We start from the raw sequence: 24,414 nt of genomic DNA, 5'->3' as shown, positions 1-24,414 counted from the left end.
GAATTGTCTAGTAAAAAATTGGCCTTCGATGTTGTAAAATAACTTTCAATAAGCCTTAGATAAGTAATTTTGTGTTAAATTTGTCTACCTTTTATATAGCATTACAGTTTCTGAGATCAAAATATACTGTTTTACTTTCATAATCAGTGGCAGGATTTACCCCAAAGTACTCTCTCCAAAGGCACAACTTGCCCTGGTGCGCAAGACCACTTTTTTTCAGAAAGCCATATTTCTTAAAAACTATATTTCAGATCAACAGTGATTGTTTCCAGGGACGGACAACATCCTGAATTATGTGTACGTGTTTCATTTGGAAGCATTACTGTCATGGCCTCACTTTAAAGTCACTTTAAGTAAAAACTGGCACAACTCACCCAACTCTCCCCTATAAAGACACCTTGTGCATAAGATGACACGGCCCGAGCCAGTACCTCAGCAGACTGCAGTGAATTCCTCTGACAAATCCTCAGATGTCACTACTAATGTAGGCCTGTGTTTTTGAGCTCATGAACAACTGATTTGTCCAGATATACCTGGTCCTCAGTCACCGCAAACATTTATAGAATATGATGCTGAACATTAAACAGAAAAAAGTATTGAAAATGAACTCAGTCTTAAACACATTCAGCAGTAATATTGATCATTTAACACTGATAGATGATGATAATCCCTGCCTGCATTTCTCTAAAAGTCACCACATGCCAAAAAAAATGGCAAAATAACTATACATTTTATAATAAAGTACTTGCAACCCTGCTGCCAGTATTTAAATGAAAAATCTACAGTGTATCACCAGTGGGAGGGAGCCATAGTCAACTTCTTCCCCGAGCATAAAGAACCCACATAAAACCCACTTCCTGCTCAGATCTTCTCTCACAGATAAATGACTACAGCTCTCAAGGAGACACCATCTTTTATCTATAAAGAGATAACGTTTCATTATGACGGCTGGTGTAAGACAGCTTCTAGGCTTGGCCTTGGCCATCGTCAGCTTTGTGGGGACCATTGTCATCTGTGCACTTCCACAGTGGAGAGTCACAAAAATCTTGGAGCAATCGAGCATCATTGCTTCCCTGGCGTTCACTGAAGGTCTGTGGAAAGTCTGTGGTACTTTCAGTGCACAGATTGTGGCGTGCAAAGAGTATGAGAAAACACCTTTGCCTATCAGTCAAGACCTGGAGGTTGCTAGAGCACTCATTGTCATTGCCATTATCATTGGTGTCATTGGGATCCTGCTTGGTGCTGCTGGGAGCAAATTCATGAACTTTGTGCCAGACGAAAGGAAAAGGAGTAAAATGGCTATGGCTTCTGGAGTTGTTTGTCTCATTGCAGGCATATTTGTGCTAATACCAGTCTGCTGGACCACCAACGCCACCACCACCATACAGGATAATTACAACAACTTTCTGCCTCATGTCTCTCTGAAGATGGAACTGGGAACCTCGCTTTACATTGGCTGGATCACCACAGCACTTCTGTTCCTGGGAGGAGGCCTCCTCTGCAGCTCCTTTATCTGCCAAGATGGAACGGACTAAAACGTTAAGTACGCCAACCCTTGCTCTTTGTAAAAAGCCTTATTTACAAAGAGCAATTAGTAAGTAATTTAGTTACTTATATTAACCTAAGCTTAGAAATCCAGCAGTCTGTTAAAAAAAAAGGAAACAAAAGTTGAATGAATAGAATAAGAAAGTCTAAAATCAAATTAAAATAGGCAGAAATATTGGCATTTTGAGGATGTAATTTGATTCTTGATATATTTTGTTGTATTTTATACCATTATAGACACTTTTTCTTTTCATGTTTATTGTCTATGCTGTTTACTATAAAAATGTGGAAACAGTTTTCCTTTTTTTTCTGTGATCTTTGTAAAAATCAAAAGCATGTGCATTTAAACTTCTATAAAACATGATTCTGTGGCTTAATTCTAGATCTGATCTTTGACTTTTTCTATATTTAAATTGGTTCAATGTTGATGATTATGTTATTCATTTGCAGTTGTATTCAGAATATTTTTCTGCAGTATTTGTTTATATTTTTTTGAGTAGGTATGATTGTATTGTAACAGTAAAATTGTCACATTAAAATGCCTGTTCATAACAGCATGAGATCATGTTTTGGGGTTTGGGAAATTTTAAGTATTGTTTAGTTTTTTAAAGATGTCTTTATTTTGGCTGTTTTCTGTTTAAGAAGCCAAATAAAAACAAATTGTTTGTTTGTTTGTTTGTTTAATGTATTGCATCACATAAAGGACAACACATGTCAGATGAACAATGTCATGAACACAAAATACAGGCTGGATGCCATTGCCTTTGATACAGTGATAGCTCAAAGATTAATCCTTATAAGGTAAAAAGACGTGTCATTGGCTACTCTTTTTCAATGGAGAGTGTGAGTGGGTTCACAGAGATGCAGCACAATTTTCAGGGTTTGTATGTGAACAATGTCAACAGCTCAACAGGTGGCAAATGAGAGTATTTGGAAGAAAGCAGAAATATACCGAGGACCTGATTATTTATTATAATTATTAACTATTCATTTACGTCCCTCCTGACTTCTCTGGGACGGGGGCTTGGGATGTTTTTTGTTGTCCTGTCAAGTCAAACTGTTGATATAACATTCAATAAATAAAGTGTGTTGAATAAAGCAGTAAACCAAACTAACAATGATAATAATAATAATAATAATAATAATATGCTGCACAACAATGGTAGGAAAAAAGTGTCTTTCCATATCCTTGTTTTCCTTTTGTCTGACACAAAATTGATCAATCTGCTCTCAGTTTGTAAATGATTTACAGAAAATAATTGATGTGAATATAAAACTTTAAACATGCTCAGGAAGTGTTTGGAATAAATGCTTTGTTTTATTCATTATGAGATGAATGATGATTATGAGAGCACGCTGTGTGTGCCAGTAAACAGGCGTAAGATAAAACCAGAAATGAAACTGTTTTGAGCCCGACTAAAAGGTTTGGTGCATAATGTGTTGCTGGCTTTGTGTGGTTCTATTTCTTGCCCTATATCCTGCTGCAGTGATACTGATTTTCACACAGGATATTGTTTTTCTCATCTTTCTCTCACTGCCTCAGAAATACATTCTGTATGAAATAATTATTCCCATGCATTAAACACACACACACAGACTACTGATCTCACACGTATATGAGTTCTTAATCATAGATTCCCCTTTAATTTAAACACAGTATTTCTTCAGAAGCATTGCTATTAACAATATAAAAACACAAGACTCCTGGCAATGCTGAGTATCTTATAAAAAATGTTTTAAGAGCCGTCTGGTCCAGATTTATCTCGTCTTTAATGTTAAATGTTGGTTCCAAAATATCCTCAATGGATGAATATTATGAGAGATTCGAAGCTGTCATTATGATGTGACTTGGGCTAAATTTCTGAGTGGCAAATACCCATGATGTAATGGATTAAATTTTATAGAGAAATTGCATATACCTTTATATCTGACCACTTTTTACTAGCACACACAATATGGTCAGTCTCATAATGAATAAAAAAGAAGCATTAATCCCTCATTTTTTCCACAAAAGCTTAAAGTTTCACAATCATGCATATATTAGACACTAGTTAAAAACTCTGCTTTATTGGTTGCATATTCAAAATTACTGCCCAAGCTTTCTAATTGTTTAAAAGCACATGTTCAGTGCCTAACATACTGACTAAAAACGTACCAAGTTATCAGAGGCTATAAACAACTACAAGCTATCCAGATGATCTATACAGGTATCCACTGTGCCTATTTTCTGTTGAAACAGCCATAGTAAAATCCACAACTTCAATGGATTGATATAGGTAGTGATAACAGCCAACTGCCCTTAATAGGAAATTTAACCATATTGAAAATGCACACGTATATTCATGAACAGCTTGGTCAACAATAAAACAGTCCAAGAAGTGTGCATTTCACTTAAACTTGTTTTAAGAGGAAGGTTATTCTCTCTTTCATGTTGGCAAAGTTTTTACAAGCATTTTTAAGGTTTTCACATGAGTTTGAAAAGGTCTGTTCTATAAATCTGTATTTTACAATGGAATAGATTAAAATAGCCCTTTGTTGGGCTACAAGGGGTCACCTGTGATGCCCCTGGTTTTCCTGAGACAAGAGGATCTAGCGATGGCCGCCAGGAGTGGTAGAGGGCAGCTAATGATTTTTTGGGCAGTGTTAATTACCCTCTGTGCAGCCTTCCTGTTCTCAGTCCTGGCCCCTACATACCAAAAGCCCAAGCAGTAGGAGAGTAGGCTCTCCACTGAGGAGCAGTAGAAGGCCAACAGCAGCTTCTGGTCCAGGTTATTCTTCCTCAGTTTACATAGTAGTGTAGCATGTTTTTTTTAATCTGAGGTAAAAGAGGGTTTCAGTCTCAATCCAAATTTCCACTCATTTATTGCCTGAAGCAGTTCAAAAATAATTGATGTACATGGATCTCTTTCTGGTTAGAAAACCACAGTCTGCTGCAGTTTGCTGTAGCCAGCTTCCAGAAGAGAGATGACCTTAACATAGCAGTATAGATATTTATAAAAGAGAAGGTGCATCTGTCCTATTGGTCAAAGACCATCGAGAAGGACAGTGGTTTCGATTTTGGCCCCCCTTATTGGTGGACAGGTTGGTCCAAACCTCTTGGTAGTCTTCTTCTCCTCAATTGGTTGCAATTTCACCTACGGATGGATACACACACACACACACACACTGTGTACGCCCGAGGCAGCATGGGCATATGGATCTAACTATTGTTTCTCAACCTTGTACTGGTTCAATCCCACATTCCTGCACTTGGCCTACCACTAAGTCTGCACAAGCAACTCTCAAATCATATGAATCTATACATTTTCAACTTATTTTTTCTGCAGTATTTGCTTCTTTTTAAATGTTTTTTTTTTCAGCTTTGCTGTCCAAAATATATCACCACTAAATATATAATGTTGAAATTAATGTATACACACATAAGTAAAATTTCACAATAAAATGCTGGTAATTATGTTGCACAGTGTGTGTGTAAGTCAGTCAGCTTCTCTTTTGAGAATAAAAACCACACACATGCATATAGACCACATCCTGCTTAGCACTTTCCTCACAAATAACTTGCTGCAGTTCTCAGGAACACACCAGCTTTCCACTTTGAATTGATTAACAGAATTTCATCATGACTGCTGGTGTACGACAGCTTCTAGGCTTGGCCTTGGCCACCGTCAGCTTTGTGGGGAACATCATCATCTGTGCTCTCCCACAGTGGAGAGTGAAAGAGTTCTGGCGTGAAGCTTATCCCTTTGAATCCAACGTCACTGTGTCTCTGATGTTCTTTGAGGGTTTATGGAAGTTCTGTGTAACAACCTCCAGTGTACTCCTGACTCAATGCCAAAGGTATGAGGAAATGCGTGTGTCTATAAGTCCAGACCTGAAGGTTGCCAGAGTGCTCATCGTAATTGCCATTGTCATTGGTGTCATTGGGATCCTGCTTGGTGCTGCTGGGAGCAAATTCATCAACTTTGTGTCAGACGAAAGGAAAAGGAGCAAAATGGCAATGGCTTCTGGAGTTGTTTGCCTCATTGCAGGCATCTTTGTGCTAATACCAGTTTGCTGGACCACCACATTTATCAACAATAATTCTGATCAATTTCTGTCTTTTGACTTTCTGAAGAGTGAGCTTGGAGCCTCAGTCTACATTGGCTGGATCACCACAGCACTTCTGTTCCTGGGAGGAAGCCTCCTCTGCAGATCTGCCACGGTGAAACTGACTAAAACATTAAGTACTTCAATGCTCACTCTTTGTAAATAAGGCCTTACTTATCTATATTTGTAAAACAAACTTAGCAGTCTCTTGGAAACAAGACAAATGTTTTATGACATTTTTAACATTTTAAGAATATCTAAAATCTGATTAAAATTATTTATCCTCTTGACTATAAAAATGTTGAAACTGTTTTCTTTTTTTCTGTGATCTTTGCAAAATCAGAAGATTCAAAACTGCTATAAAACATGACTGTATGGCCAGTGGTCTGGGTCTGATCATTGACTCCTTTTTCTTTATTAAACTGGTTCAATATTGATGATTATGTTATTGATTTCCATTCAGAATATTTTACTGCAGAATTTGCTTGAATTAGAATGAAAACAAAAATATTCAATTAAGTTTTATTTATGTACAGCTAAATCACAGCAATCACCTTAAGATGATTTATATTCTAACAATCAGACAACCTTGGGAAGGAAAACTCCCTTTTAGCAGGAAGAAACTTCCAGCAGAACCAGGCTCAGGGAGGTGCAGCCATCTGCTGCAACCAGTTTGGGTCAAGGTTTCAACATCTGCGAGGCGCAGATCATTTGGAGCAGAAAGAGGATCCAAATGCAGATGTTTTGAGGTAGGAGGGAGTTGGCTCAAGGAGGGGCGGCCATCTGCTGCGACTGGTTGGGGTGAGAGAAGGAAGACAGGCTGATTGTCAAAACAGTACAAAAATAGGAAAAAAAAACTGAAACAAGCAACTAATCAGGAAACCTAAACTTGGTAAAACACCAGAAACCTTGACTATTAGGAATTTGCAGACACAGGGGCAGGAGAACAGACTTTCTGTCAAAGGTCAGAGGAAAACAGACAATAAATTCACTGAAGGGTGATTAGGGAAGTGGAAACACACGGGGAAAAAAAGGTGTAGCCTCACGTTATAGTCTTAGTGGCTATTGCACTTTTCTGTGCAATAAGTCCTTTACACCTGTGGTGGTCCTGAGCGTTTTGGTACTAGCAGGGGCGATTTTAGCCCATTTTGCACCCCCAAAATGAATCAAAGCACCCCCAAAGATTTCTTACTTTTTTGACAATATTTGCTGTTTGTGTGACACACTACTAAAAATATAAAAAGCATACAGTACTTGGTTGAGACGTAACATTTTAACCACAAAAGTATAGATAACCCCCCCGCCCAAAATGGTTTGTTCCGGCTCCCCCTGCTCTGGCTCTAGCCACCATTGCTCTTGCCAGAGCAATGGTGGCTGAGACGCAGCGGAGCGGAGGTGTAAGTGTCTGTCTTAAAACAGGACATGTTAGCTGCATTTCACCTTCAGTTACTCTTTATGTAGTTAAGTAGGAGTCAGACCATGTTTCTTTTTAGCTGAAAAACATTACACCCATTGAAATTTATACAGCCTATTTAAAATTTAAAACTTAAAATTGTCTGTAGCCTGCTGTTGTTACCACTGTCCTGTTTGAAATGGAATGAGAGAAGCTGGTTATTTTGTCATATGTGCATGTGCCGATATTAAACCCAGGAGCAACATTCAGGTAAAAGTGTAAGAACAAATGATCTGTCAATAAAGGATAATGTTGGAACAGTGTTTCAATATTTATATCTTTTATTTGATGTTTATGTGGTTTGGTTATTTTCCTTTTGATTGAAAGTACACTGAGAGAGGACTGTTTTTTATTGGTGATCTTAATAATATATTTTTTGATATTAATGTAATATTTTCATCTAATTGAATACAATCTATTTGTGTATGATTGTCAGTCCAAAGAGGGAGAGAGGAAAGAGGGGAACGTGAGGAGAAAGTACAAGGTCAGGAAGAACCAGGTAAGAAAACAGACAGGGAATACTAACAAGCAAAACAGAAACTGTTAAACTGCTTGAGAGAGTTGACCACCAAAAAGTGATAGACAGATTTGCCAACTTCAAGGTGAGGCGACACAGGTTAAAATAAAAGAAAAAAATCTGCAGAGCCATAGTAGTATCTGCAGTAAAGATCTTTTCATACATTGTATACATTGTACCATAGGCAAAGTTGCCTCCATTTTTATAATTTTTTTTATCAATATTTTGTACATTTGTACATTTCAAGGACTCTATTTTTGGAGTGTATTTTTATGTATCTGTATTATATTATACATACACGTTAAAAGTAGAGATGGCGCGATACCACTTTTTTATGTCCGATACCGATACCGATATCATAAATTTGGATATCTGCCGATACCGATATGAATCCGATATAGTGTGTTTTTTAATCAATAAAACTATTTTTTTAATATCTTGCTGCATTTTGTATACGTTCATACTCAAGTTTAAATAAACAACAACACTAAAGCTATTCTGTTATACCTGCATGTAAAAAATACACTGCACCCAAAATATTTCATAGTTCAGCAACACTGATCAATCTAATAAACTTAAACCTACTCCATCCTCCCTATTCTGGTATTTTAAAGAGTACTTAGCAGAAATATTAAGCAACCTAACTAATAGGGTTGCAAACTCCCAGCAAAAAAAAAAAAATAGGGAACCACCCCCCACCCTCCACCTCATGATGCTTAATCGATGTAATAAACTTTAATTTGATGCAGGGTAAAAAAAAAAATGCACAGAAATAAATTATTTTTCAAGAATAATTAAATAGATTCAACATCTTTCTTCAACAGAATTGCAGAATTCACAGATGGTACTTTCCCAAAGGAAAAAGTACTATAGCTTACTAGGGTATATTAGACTTAACAGTTACTATATACAGTAATGGACTTCTATACATTTTACATCAGATTAAAACTTTGGGTGTAAGATTCAGATAATTATTTATTAAAAGCGAGACATTTTAAATGAGAATAAGAAAGAAAAAGTATGTCTTTGTGCCCCCTTTTCCCTGTTAATGCCCTATCGGCCCCCCTGGCTAAACTTTGCTAGATCCGCCCCTGCACAGTTACCAGCCGTCAGCTACGTAGAAAAGGATCCTGGTGTAGAAAGTAATATTAAATAAATTCTAACAACAGCTTATCAAGCTTAAAGGTGCTGCTGTTGTTCAGCCGCTGGTTTCCTCTTTCAGGTGCAAAGTGGGCCAAAAACAAAGAAGAGAGACGGACTCACGACAGAAAAGCCGATCAGCTGATCATTAATAAGTTTCACATTGAAGTAGCAGCAGGAGAGGCAGTCGCTCCATATATCGGTTGTTAAGCTTAACAAACATTCAGAGATGAACTTACACACTTGCTTTATTTCTCTCTGGGATAACTTTCTCGGAGATGAAATGCTGGTTTGGTAGCGAGGCTACAAATACACACAGCCGCTCAGTCACGTGATGCATACCGCTCCAACGTGCTACGGTTATGAGCCGAGTTACGCCATGTCGCTAGTTTTGTGAGGTGTTTTTTTGATATTTAATGGATCGGATTACATTTTTTATTTCTCGCCGATATCCGATCCAGTAATTTAGGTCAGTATCGGACCGATACCGATACGTAATATCGGATCGGTCCATCTCTAGTTAAAAGTGAACCTCTGTCCAAAAAATGCACTCAGTTTACTTTTTACTCACTATGATCATCATTCATCATTTTCCCCCAGTAATTACCCATATGGAAAAAATATATATAAATCTTATAAAGTTTGTATCTGTCTTGTGTGAAACTTGTATGAAAAGCATACAAGAGTGAAAACAGATATAAGATCCCTTGAGAAATTATATAAATGAAGCTCGTATGTTTTGGATACTTCCTAAAACAATATATGAAAGTAATGAGAAAGTGGCCACTTTCATGAGTAAATCATATAAGCCTTATATGATTCACTATATGAAGTAGGCCACATCTTATGCAAGTCTTTTATAAGTTTTTACCATTTCTTTTCCATATGGGTAAGGTTAGGATATTTTTTTTTTTATTATTCCAATCCATTCTTCTTTTGCAGCATTTAAATAATCTTTATCTGATTTGATGGTTTTGTTACAGACTTTAAAAAAGTGTTTTGCTTTTCCTTCACAAACGTGGGGATTAAATTGTGTTAAAATGTACAAAACAATGATGTCATGTTTTGTGACGAGGACCCAGGCACAGAGAGACTTGATGAATTTAAGAATCTTATGATTTAATAAAGAAATTTACAGACTTGCACAGAGATGGTAAAATTGTGATGACTGATAATGGAGATGAAGACAACAGACGATGAGGACAGGGAGGAACACGGGTTTAAATGCACCAAGGAGACAGTCAGAGGGAACTCGGGACAACTGGAGACATTTAAGGATGCAGGGACTCACAGAGACAGGGAAGAAGTCTCATCGTGACGAGTAAAGTTTATCTTGCCTGGCTGGGCAGCTCTCTGGGTGCTCAGCACCCCCAAAGCTCTGATCCTAGAATCGCCCGTGGTTTGACCACAAACTGGATTCTGGAAAAGACATACAGGCAACAGTTGTATAAACTGTAATTATTTGTAATGTTTGTAATGATCCCTGGGTGCTCTCAGTCTGCATGAATTTTGCATTTTCCTTAGGAAAAATGCTAATCCTAAGTTTCTCTAATTTAGTAAGGTTTCGACTTATTTCTTCTCAAAGGTGACCACTTTTATGGGGTTGCTAACTCCAGCTCAGTGTGTTCAGTCATGAATTCTCTGTGCTGCTACAGTCCTCCACTCATAACAATGCTCTGCATTAATAAAAACTTTTAGTAAAAAATCAGTGATGAATGAAGGGAATAAACAAGTAATTTAGCCAATACTTGACTGAATTATCACCTCAGTGAAGTCTGACAGTAACATTAATATAAAACTTGCATCAAAACAGATGGCTTTTCAACAATACTAATTTCTTTCTTAACTTTTTTTCCTCCACGTTTCACACCAGCATGAAAACACATTGACAAACTGACAAAGAATCAGGCCATACAAACCCACTAGACACTAAAACACTAAATATGAAACCCACATATGGGTCTAAGATTTAAAACAGAGGAAGCAAAGAGAAGTAGGGACCAAAACTACACTCACGTAGCGAGACACAGAGGGGCACAGAAAAGAATTCAGGGGGCAAACAAAAGAAGTAAACAGTCTTAGTCAAACATAAACATAAAGATTACAATAAAAGTACAATAATTAATACAATAATTAACAGCACAAACAATATTTAACAAGCACAAATTAAAGGAATAATAAAGATGAACACTTGTTCTGAGCGTGTGGTAAAGGATTTGATTTCATGTTGTACTTGTGGTGGGTGGTTTGTATGGTTGTTTCTGCAAAGTATACATGTTGCTGCAGTGAAACTGGAGCAAAGAGGACCACAGGTGATTCTTATTCACACACATTTGTGCACATTGCGTGCAGAGGTCCCTGATCTCACGAATCAGATTCCTTTTTATTCAGTTTGAGCTTTTCTTCAGAAAGATCACAAAGTCATAAATACTCAGCATGGCCTCGTAAGATCTGACGTTACAAGATCGATTGGCCCAAAGATGATTGCTTGTCAGATGATCATGCAGCATAGCAAAAACCCGTAGAAAGTTAGGCTTATATATCGAGCAGTGTATTGGAAATAAGAAAAAGGTTTTATGAAAGTTTTCACCTTAAGTTTGTCCTTTGAATAAGTAGATGTATTTTAATTACAAATAATACTGAATAATGTTCATGGGCAATACTTCGTCTCTGGTGTAATGAATGTAATTAAGTTTATGAAAAATTTAGATCAATGTTTGTTTGTATTTTGATGAATTACTACCCCTTCTTAAAAAAAAAAAATAATAATAATAACAATAAATTCGCACTTTTTTTTTTTTTTTTTTTTGCTTATTGTTTTTTTTCTTCGCCCACAGTCTTTCCGAGGTCGCGGGCTGGCTGAAAAATAAAGACGACGTGGGTGTTTAAAACCACACACAGGCGTTCAGAGAGTGGAGGGTAACTCCACTTTCTGAACACAGAGAGTTTCCAAACACCTGTAGTTCTTAAGCTCGACACTTATGGGATCATTACGATGACACCCTGAAAGGAAACCGAAAAAAATATTGAAACTGAAAAAAAATATTGTAACTGAAATAAATGTACTGAAAAATCTTGCATTGATACTGAAAAAAAAGATATTGAAAAACAATTAATTGAAACTGTAATTTTTTTTTTCAATTGACTATGTGCACGATAGCATATGCTAGTTCCGGTGCGGAAAATCCTGTGTGGAGCTTTGTTTCCGGTGTCCTATTCGCGCCCTGTTTAATGTCCAAAAGAAGTTAACCAAATGAATGAATTAAGCGTCGATTTACATTTCTATAGATGTCTTGGTCATTTACCCAATATATCTGTAAATGATGTTCACGGACTTGTCGATATTTTGCCCCCACGCCTCAGAGCAAAGGAGAAAAGGGATTCAAATGTTATATTTCTCAGCTGTCCCTCGTTTATTGCGGGTGTTATGTTCTAAAAATAACCAGCAATGGGTGAAATCAAGTAGCCAATTTTATTTTTTTGATGCGTGGACATCGTGGACATCCAGTACTGCACTTTTTAATTTAGAAGGTAAGTCACAACATACCCTTCATACATACTAATGTATAGAAACCCTCACCAGCAATCGTTCATTTTTTGTGTGGCTTTTTTCACGGTTTGTTAACATGCTGTGTAGGTGTGGACATAACGGGAAACATCTGTGACTGTTGTTCACCTGTAGTTTGAATGCTGAACATTTGCCTGTTTAAAGAATAAGACCAGTCACTATACAGAGATGTGCTTCTGAATGTGGACAATGTGTCTTATGCTGCAGTGATGCAGTTCTGCTTGTGTTGAGTGATGCAAACAACCAATCGATCTAAACTCTTTAAACGTCAATCACGTGGTTACCGGCTACCGGCGAAAATAATCGGGACGGTAAGCCAATTTCTGTTTTAGCGCATTTGCGCCGCTGTGTGTTTTTGTGGTCTTCTTTTGCGGCTAATTTAGTGAATTTTGGTCTGATTGTGGTGAAACTTGGTGTGTGGAGTCAGTGATAGCTCTGGGAGCTAACCAGCCTATCTTTAACCGGTTACTTATATGAAGTCTGAATAATTTCTGGTTCGGTTTTGTTTGTTTAGCGGACTTCTGCGCATTTACGTAACTGCTCGTTTAATCGCGGCTTATTTTCGGTGTGTTTGGTGGTTGTAGAAATGGTTTATATGACATTTTAGCTGAGATTATGAGGTTTCTGTGGATACCACACATGTCTGGACTTATATTTCTCAACCCGCGTTATAACCGATTAAACGTGATCTCCTCCTTTTTGCCCCCGGTACCGGAGACGTGGGGCTTAAGTGGTTAAACGTCAAAATCTATCATTAGATTTTTTTGTGACACAACAGTGGTGAGTGTTCCCACCTTCTGCTCTTTGGAACTTAACGCAATCTTTCCATTTTCAAGTTTTGGACATGATTTTGGAGTATATCTTCGCAGTAGCGATTTACCGCAAAGTAAAGCTACCGGAAATGTGCAACCCCACATCCGGCCTCAAACCAGGAAGTTAGCATTTTCTCATGCACATAGTCAATTAGAATTTTTTTTTCAGTTTCAATCCATTTTTCAATTTCAATCCATTTTTTAGTTTCAATCTGCTGGCACTGTCTTGGCGTCCGGAGGCGCGCTTCAGGGGGCGCATATATTTGCATACATTATAGGGGCCACTAGTGCTGACCAAGCTGCCATCTTTCTCTCCTCCCGTCTTTCAATGGCTGCTTCAATTTCAGGTTGACCCTCTAAACCGCAGGTAAGTAATCTTTATCATCTTTCCTTGCTGTCCCACTGGACTGGATATTAGTTTAGTTTTTTTAGCTACATCTGGTGAAGTTGTGGTAAAATGCTAGTATTAGCCTATTCGTCGTAGCAAGCTAGCCTGAAACTAATATTTGCTAAATTTAGCAATACCCGTGTCTCTTTAGGAGTTGGAGGCTGGTGTTTTAGGAGCAGCACAAGATCTCATCAACAGGCAGTGTTGGGGAGTAACGTAATACATGTGTCACGGGGTGGAAATGGACAAGTTACTGTGAGTTTTTAGTGCATGTTTTGCTGTGTTTTATTTTAACACTATAAATTACTGAGCCTTTTTTCCCTGGTGCAAGTCCCTACTACTAGATTTACTGGCCTGCGCAGATTTGCGTAAATTCCCCCCGACCTTAACACCTCTTGGCACCCCGCTGAGATTTTCACAGGTCGTCAGCTCCATTGTTCTCCTGCTTTTGTTGTGCAAACACACCCTCCCCCAACCCCTAACCATGAGAGATTCAAGTTTTTCCTTCCCTGCAAGGCTACTTTCCTTCCTTACCTGCCTGCATGCCTGTCCATAAACATATATACACAGAGTTGTACATATATTTATATATTTATATAGCCACACCTTATATAATATGCATAAAGTCTAGTTATACACACAGACACATCTATATCATATATACACACACACACACACACACACACATATATATATATATATATATATATATATATATATATATATATATATATATAGATATATATATATATATATATATCTATATATATGTATATGTGTATATATATATATATATATGTATATGTATATATATATATATATATATATATGTATATGTGTATATATATATGTGTGTATATGTGTGTATATATATATGTGTATATGTATATGTGTATATATATATATATATGTGTATATGTATATGTATATGTGTATATATATATATATGTGTATGTATATGTGTATATATATATATATATGTGTATATATGTGTGTATATATATATATATGTGTATATATGTGTGTGTATATACACATACACACACACACACACACACACACATATATATATATATATATATATATATACATACACACACACACATATATATATATACATACACATATATATATATATATATGTGTGTATATATATATATATGTGTGTGTCTGTGTGTGTGTGTGTACACACACACACACACACACACACACACACAGACAGACAGACAGACAGACAGACAGATAGACAGATAGATAGATAGGTGTGTGTGTGTGTATACATACACCAATATTTTTGAATACACGTGTCCATATTTATGTTTCCAGATTGTTTGTATAGTGCACTTTCTATACTGTGCTCTGTCCACTTTTTTGCAATGACAATGCAGATTTTCCACTTGTGGGACAAATAAATGCAGATTTGCTGTGTGTGTGTGTGTGTTTGTGCAACATTGGCATTTGTTTACTTAGATCCAAGGCAGGCCAAACCTCTGTGTTACAACCTACATACAAAAGACAGACATTCACAATATATGGGTACACAAGTCTGTTTTATTTCAAAGTCTTTCAAACTTTGAAACGAACCTTGGTAGGGAACAGCTGTTCCCTACCAAGCATTTCTTGCAGCTGGCAACAACGGTCGTGCATTCAGTATAGTTGTGACTTCCGCAAAAAATGTGGTCAAAATCTCATGAGTAAGTTGAAGCATTTCTATCAGGCATTTCTGAAAGTTGTAACACAGAGGTTTGGCCTGCCTTGGATCTGAGCAACTCTGAGTGAGCAAATGCAAATGTGCCAGGCCTCAAGGACAATGGGTGGTTTGCACAACAAAAGCTGTAGGAGAAACAAGCTGACGACCTGTGAAAATCTCAGCAGGGGTGCTTAACACCTCGGGACTTGCACCAGAAAATAAAAAAGCCAGTAATTCTAGGGGGTATTGGGTTTAGGGAAGTTACGCAAATTTGCGCAGGATAGTAAATCTAGTGTTAATATTGTACAGTGTTTTATTTTTATGAGTTTTGCTGCATGTTTTATTGTATTTATCGGTGACTTGTCCGGAAAGACTCCGCCCCTCCCTGATCATGAACCATATACACCTGCGAAGTTCCCGGAGGCCAATAAGAGGGCCTACCAGCCGACAAACGGAAAGGCCTGAGAGAGAAGCAGCGGTGATGGCGATCTAGAAGTGGCAGCTGACGGCCGCAAGCGGCGGCGGCGCCGGAGTTGGCGTCAGTGCGAGGCGGGGAGAGCTTGGCGTGAAGCGAGCCAGGAGGATACAGCGCCGATACGCAAGGACGCAGGGCGAGGTGTCCGACTGCTTCAGCAACTGGAGGCCAGATTTCGCGTCTGTGGAAACTAGAGGCGGCGAGGCGGGCCGGTGCCGATGGGCGATTACAAAGAAGCAGCGGGCAGAGTTAAGAGCTCTGCCCACTCGGGCGCACCGGGGCGCAGAACGCGAAGAAGGAGACGAGGACGCCGCCGGGTTTCCCTCCTGCACCGCTTCACTGGATTTTTAAATTTTTAGTGACTTCTATACCGTGGCGATCGCCACTGGACTTTTAATCTTGTGTTATTGATGTTTATGGTGTGTTCTCCCCTGGCCAGGGCTGTTTTAATCTATTTTACATTTTTTTTTACTGTTTAAATGTAATAAATTATATTTTATCTTTATGGTTTTTAAATTTGTTGTGCATTCCCTTGGCTGCCCCACTGCTCTGTCCGTTTTAGGAGGGTTTCTCTCTTTTTAATATCTGTGCAAAGAAACGCCTTCCCTCCCTCCGTTACACATGTACCAGCATTACATATTTAAAATACAAAATATAAGTAACTGTATTCCATTACAGTTACCATTTAAAAAGGATTTATTCAGAATACAGTTACTTTGTTGAAATAAATGGATTACATGGTGGTCTTTTCCTGTTTCATATGTTAGGCTATGGCCTCTCTATTTTTGCTAATTCCACGCCGGTGGAAACCCAAACAAAACACGCAATAAGAAGCTCTAATGCCCGTGTCTCTATCTCGCAGCCCATGTCACGGCCCGTGAGAGAAGAAATATTTTTAAAAATTATTATACAAGAAATTATTTAATATGAAGGCAATAGGCAGAGTGTTACAGGCATAGCCCTAAAGAATGTAGCCTCATGGGCAGTGTAGTCTGTGCTGCAGGGAGAATGGACTGCCATACCCATTATGTGTCTGTTAGCGAGGGAGGGAGAAAAAGGAGAGTGGAAAAGTACGAGTTGTCACCGACCAGAAACGGGAGACGGAAGCATGTAAACATAATAATAACCACTGCAGCCAAAAAGAGTGCCTAACGAGCCCAGTTGTAAGCAGTGTAGGGACAGTGTTGGGAAGGTTACTTTTAAAATGTATTCCATTACAGAATACTGAATACATGCCCCAAAATGTATTCTGTAACGTATTCCGTTACGTTACTCAATGAGTGTAACGTATTCTGAATACTTTGGATTACTTAATATATTATCATGTTGTTTACAACTACGTGAATGTACTATTGCTGTGATTTATTACTGTTACTGAAGGTCCGCGGCTCCGAACAGTAGTAAAGGGACCTCTGGCTAACACGGTGGGTTCCGTGTCGGGCTGGTAGCCGAAAAATAGCTTTACTTTGTTGTCTGGGTCAACTTTGCTTGCCAGAGACAGAGAGAGGTGTTGAAAGGCTGCTCCAACGGAACTTATTGTTTCGGAGGAAAACACGAACACAGTGTACAGTTGAGTCTTAATAGCTTACTTACAAATGGGCTCGTCAGGCACTCTTCTTTGCTGCGGTGGTTATTATTATATTTATATGCTTCCAGCTCCCGTTTTTGCTCCGTGACAGCTTGGACTTTTCCTTTCTCTCCCTCCCTCGCTCACAGACATATAACGGGTATGGTAGTCCATTCTCGCTGCAGCACGGACTACACTGCCCATCAGGCTACATTCTTTAGGGCCATGCCTGTAGCATTCTGCCTTTTAGCTTAGCACAACAACAACAACAAAAAAGCGCTCTCTCACCCAGGAAACACGCAGAGAGAGAGCGCGTCACCCTGTAACCATGGCAACCGTAACGCTGCCGCCTGGAACAACAGAACATAGCTGTCAAACAAACCCAAACAATCCTGACCCGCGACAATATGAAACAGGAAAGTACCGCCGTGTAATCCATTTATTTCAACAAAGTAACTGTATTCTGAATACCACCTTTATAAACGGTAACTGTAACGGAATACAGTTACTCATATTTTGTATTCTAAATACGTAACGGCGGTACATGTATTCCGTTACTCCCCAACACTGTGTAGGGACTAACGCATTATTAAGTAACGTGTTACAGTAACTACGTTATTATTGTGGTAACGAGCACGGTAAATAGTTATTATGCCAAAATCAGGAGCGCGTTAATCGTTACTGTCACGAGTTGCTTAGAGGATCCACTTGCAGGACTCCTGGGTAGCGTTCAAACAGAGATTGTTTATTACAGATCTTCACCAAGTGTATGTACAGACAGTGCGGGGTTAGTGCTATATACAAGACGTGAGGGGCAGGGGTCCAGGGCTCCAGGGAAAACGGGGAAATCACACACGCGCTCAAAACAGCCTCTCTCTTCTCCGCTAGCGACCTGTCACTCCTTCCACACTCCACACGGGGAAACACAAGAACGGGTCCGGGGAATCTAGGAACAAAGGAACACGTTAAGTCTCTGAGACAGAGGCACGGGAAACTTGAGCTGGGTGTGTACTGACAGAAGCCTTCACAACAATCCAGCGTTGAACAGCTGATCTCCTCCTTCTGATATACCAGCTGGTCTGATGAGGCCCAGGTGTGCACAATCCGGGAAGGCGTGGACCGAGGGCGTGAACCCGCCATGAGTTCCGCCCCGGCAAAACAGGGGAGAGAAGGGGAGAGAGAGAGGAAAAAGAGGAGAGAAGGGGGGCTAGGAGTGGAGAGATGCTGATCAGCGCCTTGCCGATCCCGCAGGTCGTGACAGTTACTGGGATTTAGATAGGGTCGTTATTTGTTACTTCGTGTGGTGGCTATCGCGGAGCTTCCACAGATTCAGTAACATTAGCAAGTGGTGGAGGCCAGCAGGTGGATGAGGGAAAGGGGATGCAGGAGGAAGAGAGACCCGTGGTGGCTCGATCGATCCAAGTATCAGGTGAACTGAACTTCAGGTAAGAAGTTATGACCTGCAGTCTATCTGGGTAAGATATAAACCAAGTTTAGGTGTAGTTTATTTTCGTTATGCTGAGTTTTTCGTACTGGGTACTAGCTAGCATGACAGAGTTTCTATACAGCTGTGTGGGTGCTATGTTACTGATGTTGAACTTTATTTTGTTCATAAGGTTAATTATTAGAGTTGCCAACTGTCCCCTAAAAACGGAATCGTCTCATATTCAGAGAAAATATTACGCGTTTCGTATTGAGGTGAAAAGGAACACGATTTGTCCCATACTTCAGCTAGAATGAAAAAGACACAAAGCTGGAGTTATTCTGTCTTTATGCTGCAGCTGCCTCTTCTTCTCTCATTCTCTCCCCCTCCCTCTCCTGTTTCTACTTCAATCATGAAACTGATCAATGATCAGCTGATTGGCTTTTCTCTCTCGTTTGTTTATTGCCCACTTTGCGCCAGAAAGAAGAAACCAGCGGAGGTTGCGTTAAACAACAGCAGGACGTTTAAGCTTGATCAGCTGTTAGAATTTATTTAATATTACCTTCTAGTATCAGCTGATGTTTGCTGGAGCGACAGCCATAAAACCTGCAGGTCATGATATCAGTTTGGTTATCTGGTGAGATGGAAACATGAAGATGAAACCAGGAGATGTCCTTACTGAATCATCAGAGCTGAACAGGTGATGGAGAAACAGGTTTACCTTTTGGGTGACATGAATGAGTTGAAGGGAAGTTATCAACTGTTTCTGAGAGACAAATAACACCAGGATCCTTTTTTTATGTAGCTGACAGCTGGTAACTGTGCAGCGGCGGTTCTAGCAAAGTTTTGCCAGGGGGGCAGAAAGGGCATTAACAGGGAGAGGGGGGCACAGAGAAATACTTTTCTTTCTTATTCTCATTTAAAATATCTAGCTTTTAAAAAATAATTATCTGAATCTTACAACAAACGATTGATAGATTGATGCATATATATCATCAAAACAGTGTACATCACTGTCACAACAGTGTTTGTTTTCATTCAAAGGCTTTATGATTTTTCCTATAATGGCAGGCCGGTCTCTAGTCAAAACGCCCAGGCCAATTTTTTGTCCCAGTCCAGCCCTGAATCCAGCTCATCTGCAGTCTGGTGTTACCTACATCTTCCTACTTGGAAGGCAGAATTTTCAAGTTCTGAGTACAATGGAAAGCACCATGACTGAAAGCAAAAGGACGTCGACTTGAACGCCTTTATAAGAAAACTGGTCTGAATATTCACAAGGAAATGTTTAATAATCATATCATGTATTATAAGGAGTGTATTAATCAAACAAAATCTGCTTACTACTCTACCATTATCTGTTCAAAAGATGACTCAACCAAGATATTGTTTTCACTGTTCAACTCTTCTTTCAGGTCACCAGATTTTTTACCTACTCACCTTTACTCGTCTTCTTTCTGTGATTCTTTAATGTTATTTTTCATTGAGAAAATTCACAAAATACACCAAGACCTGGTTTCCGATGTTCCATTTAGCTCCTCCTGTGTAATTCCTCTCCCATCACACTGTTTTTCTGCTTTCCAGCTCCCCTCGATTACTGATATTTCAGATTTCATCTGTAAGTCAAAACCTTCTACTTGTCAGCTAGACCCCATTCCTAAAGTTTTGGTTAAGGCATGTCTACCTTCTTTGCTTCCCCTCATATCTTCTATCATCTGCTCTTCACTTACCACTGGAACTGTTCCTGCTTCCCTCAAAATTGCTGCCATCACCCCAATATTAAAAAAAACCTGGTCTAGATCTCAATAATTTTGAGAATTTTCTGCCTATTTCCAATCTACCATTTCTTTCAAAAATTCTTGAGAAAATAGTTGCCACACAACTCCACTCACATTTAACTAATAATAATAATCTGTGTCTAGTTTTTGCCCCTCCCATAGCACTGAAACAGCACTTATAAAAATAACCAATGATCTTCTTATGGCAGCTGACTCCGGTTTACTTTCCATTCTTATCCTCCTTGATCTGAGCGCTGCCTTCGACATTATTTCTCACTCCATTCTTCTCAGTAGGCTAGCCTCCATCGGTCTCTCCCATACTCCACTAGCCTGGTTTAAATCATACCTGTCTGATCGCACTCAGTTCATTCAACTCAAATCCTTTACTTCTCAGCCCTTTCCTCTGACCACTGGCGTGCCCCAGGGATCTGTCCTGGGGCCCCTTCTTTTCATTATCTACCTTCTACCGCTTGGACATATTTTCCGTAAATACAATTTCCATTTTCACTGTTATGCCGATGACACCCAGCTTTATCTGTCCACTAAGCCCGATTCTGCTCTTCCCCCATCCTCCCTCACCCTCTGCTTAGCTGAACTAAATTCATGGTTCTCTTCTAATCTTCTTAAACTCAATAGTAATAAATCCGAGCTCCTCTTAGTAGGTACTAAATCAACATTATCCAGAACCAACAGTTTCTCTATTACTATCAATAACTCGCCGGTCTCCATTTCTTCCTCTGTGAAAAGTTTGGGTGTCATCCTCGACAGTACTCTATCTTTCAATTCACACATTAATAATGTCACTCGGTCTGCATATTTTCAATTGCGCAACATTAATCATCTCCGTCCTTTTCTCACCTCACATGCCACTGCCATTCTTGTCCATAGCCTTGTTACTTCCCGGATTGATTATTGTAATTCACTTCTTTTTGGTCTTACTCAAAAATCCATCCACAAGCTTCAACGCATCCAGAATTCTGCTGCCCGTATCATCACCAGGACCCCTTCTATCCACCACATCACTCCTGTTCTGCAGCAGCTTCATTGGCTTTCCCGGTCAAGTATCGTATCAATTTCAAAATACTTTTGTACGCATTTAAAGCTATTCATCATCTCTCTCCTCCATATCTCTCTGATCTGGTTAACATCACCACCCCATCTCGTTGTCTCAGATCTTCTTCTTCCCTTTCACTCTCCGTCCCCTCCCCCCGTCTTGTCACCATGGGGAGCAGGGCTTTCAGCTGCTCTGCTCCTCGACTCTGGAAGTCCCTACCTCCTGATTTAAGAAATATCTCTACCTTCTCTCTCTTTAAGTCCCAACTCAAAACCCACTTGTTCAAAATAGCTTATCCCACATAACCTCTCCATTTGGCTATTTTAAATTTGTTTCTGTCTTATGATTGTGTAAACTCTTTGCTTTTATGTTGCTTTTTTACTCTACTGTGTACAGCGACCTTGAGTGTTTTGAAAGGCACTTACAAATAAAATGTATTATTATTATTATTATTATTATTATTATTATTATTATTACTGCAGTTTTCGTGTTGGATGTAAAAAGTGCACATGACGCTGTGACGTAGGCTAGAATCATGGCGGCGGTCAACGACGGTCCAGGTGTGGGATTTCTCTCGTGGAAATATGCACATTATTTTTTCCCTTCTATTGGTAGGTGGCACAGTGCACTTGTGGCAAGTAAGCAAGCTAGAAGACTGGCAATCTTGCGTAACAATCTTGCGTTTTCCCATTCCGGGTCGCTGCTCGTGTGGTCGACCGGCCAGTCAGCTGAGCAGTTTTGCGTTCTCTTCTAACTTTAATGCTCTTTTCGTTGTTGTATTTCGCCGTCTACTCGGTATATTTGTATTTGTTTCCTTTTCCTTATTTTTGTGATTTTTCGGACTTGTTTTCGACACTCGACATAACCCCAAGGCTCACCTACACCAGGGACTCCCTCATCCAGCTGCAGCTGCAGCCTGGCCTCCGGCTTTTCTGCTCCGCTTCCACGGACTACTTTCCTGAGGAAATACTCCGTGCACATTGAATTCGAAAAACTCACAATAACAAGGTAACCAGGAGGGGGTTAAAGAAGAGTGGGGTGAGAGCCAGACTACCTGCATGAGTACAGAACTGCCTCCGTTCTGGCATTCACGGAATCGTGGTTAAAAAACAGCGATGACGACAGCGTGCTGCACGTTGATGGTTTTTCACCACCTCTTTGTCTGGACAGAGACCACGAACGCACCGGGAAGCAACATGGCGGCGGCGTGTGTCTGTATATAAACAACAGCTGGTGCTCTACAGTCACTGTGAGGGAAAAGCTGTGCACTACAGACATCGATCTTCTGGCTGTTTCCCTGCGCCCCTACTACCTCCCCAGAGAATTCCCACAGCTTTTCATCATCCTGGTTTACATCCATCCCAGAGCTGATGCAACTAAAGCCACAGAGTACTTCACCAACACTCTGTACAAACTGGAACAATTATCACGGGACTCTCCCAAGTTCATCCTGGGTGATTTCAACCACTGTTCCCCTGACAAGTCCCTTAAAGGATACCAACAGTATGTTTCATGCAGCACACGTCAGGGGAAGACTCTGGATAAATGCTTTGGCTCTGTACCAGATGCATTTAAAGCCCTACCCCTCCCCCCTCTCGGCTCAGCAGACCACCACATCATCCTGCTGGCCCCTGCTTACACTCCAGTCATCAAGAGGATTAGAAAGGTCACCAAAAACATCAAGCAGTGGACAGAGGAAAGTATCCTCACCTTACAAGGATGTTTCGAAGCCACTGACTGGGACAGCCTTCTTTCTCCCTCTGATGACATTGATGAACAAGTCAACACGGTGACATCATACATCTCCTTCTGTGTTGACAACATTATCCCTTCAAAAACAGTCTCCATCTACCCCAACAACAAACCTTGGATCACCAAGGAACTCATGGAAATCCTTAACAAAAAGAAGAGGATTTTCTTCACCGGCTCTGCACTGGACAAAAAGGAGGTCAACAGGGGGGTGAAGAGGGCCATAAAAACTGCTAAACTGGAGTATAAAAACACAGTTGAAAAAAAATTCACCACAGGGGACCTCCACTCAGCCTGGTAGGGCCTCAAAACCATGGCCTCTGTGAAGACTGCAGTCACCACCCCCAGAACCATCCAAATGGAGGGCAGCACCCCCTCCTCCCTCCCTGACGACCTTAACGCTTTCTACACCAGGTTTGAGACGGACAACATGGCCCAGCTTGAGGACTCCAGATCCTCACTCAAACCTGGCAGCTCTGCACTCACCTTCAGGACTGAGGACGTGGTGAGAGCCCTCAGGAGGACCAGGGAGAGGAGCTCACCCGGCCCTGACAACATCAGCAGTCAAGTTCTGAGGCACTGTGCAGGGCAACTAGGGAAGTGTTTTCCGGACTCTATTTCAACACTCAATTGACAGTCACACGGTCCCCAAGCTGTGGAAACACTCCACAGTCATCCCCATCCCCAAAAGAACCCAAAGTCTCTGATGGATCTTCGTCCTGTGGCCCTCACCTCCCTGGTAATGAAGGCCATGGAGAAGATCATAAAACAGCACATCGTAAGAGCAACTGACCCCCTGATGGACCCACTCCAGTTTGCTTACCGTGCACGCAGAAGTGTTGACGATGCCAAAATCTTCATCTTGGACTCCATCCACAAACATCTGGAGCTCCCTGACTCCTCCACCAGACTTCTGTTTGCTGATTTCTCATCAGTGTTAAACACTCTGCAGCCTCATATACTGGCCACTAAACTTTCCACCCGATTTCACCTGGATGATCATCTAATCCTGTGGATATTGGACTTTTTGACCAACAGGACTCAGAAAGCTCAGGTCAACAAGTCTCTTTCCGGTCTCCGTTCCACGTCCACTGGCTTCCCCCAGGGCTGTGTGCTCTCCCCCCTGCTCTTCATCCTCTACACCGATGACTGCAGATCCACACAGCCCAACT

The 24,414-nt window shown here is 40.1% G+C and overlaps 1 protein-coding gene and 1 long non-coding RNA gene across 2 annotated transcripts; one reads left to right on the top strand and one right to left on the bottom strand.

Moving 5' to 3' along the window:
- The first annotated feature begins 878 nt into the window (after positions 1–878).
- LOC100708167 (claudin-9-like) lies at positions 879–2,604 on the top strand. The gene has a single exon (XM_005452681.4). It carries the CDS (start codon positions 942–944, stop codon positions 1,533–1,535), a length of 594 nt encoding a protein of 197 aa, XP_005452738.1. The 5' UTR covers positions 879–941; the 3' UTR covers positions 1,536–2,604.
- Positions 2,605–17,965: 15,361 nt separating this feature from the next.
- Positions 17,966–18,498, bottom strand: LOC112848031 (uncharacterized). Its single transcript, XR_003221906.1, has 2 exons — positions 18,258–18,498; positions 17,966–18,187 (listed from the first exon to the last, which is right to left on the bottom strand). It is a non-coding gene; the product is annotated as an uncharacterized LOC112848031 (long non-coding RNA).
- Positions 18,499–24,414: the final 5,916 nt, after the last annotated feature.

The sequence above is a fragment of the Oreochromis niloticus genome, linkage group LG10 (assembly GCF_001858045.2).
Source record: "Oreochromis niloticus isolate F11D_XX linkage group LG10, O_niloticus_UMD_NMBU, whole genome shotgun sequence".
In the NCBI taxonomy this organism is placed as follows: Eukaryota; Metazoa; Chordata; class Actinopteri; order Cichliformes; family Cichlidae; genus Oreochromis; species Oreochromis niloticus.
This window is presented reverse-complemented; position numbering and strand designations above follow the sequence as displayed.

Coding starts and splice junctions, on each gene's coding strand:
- LOC100708167 (XM_005452681.4), top strand. CDS start 942: ATGACGGCTGGTGTAAGACAGCTTCTAGGCTTGGCCTTGGCCATCGTC.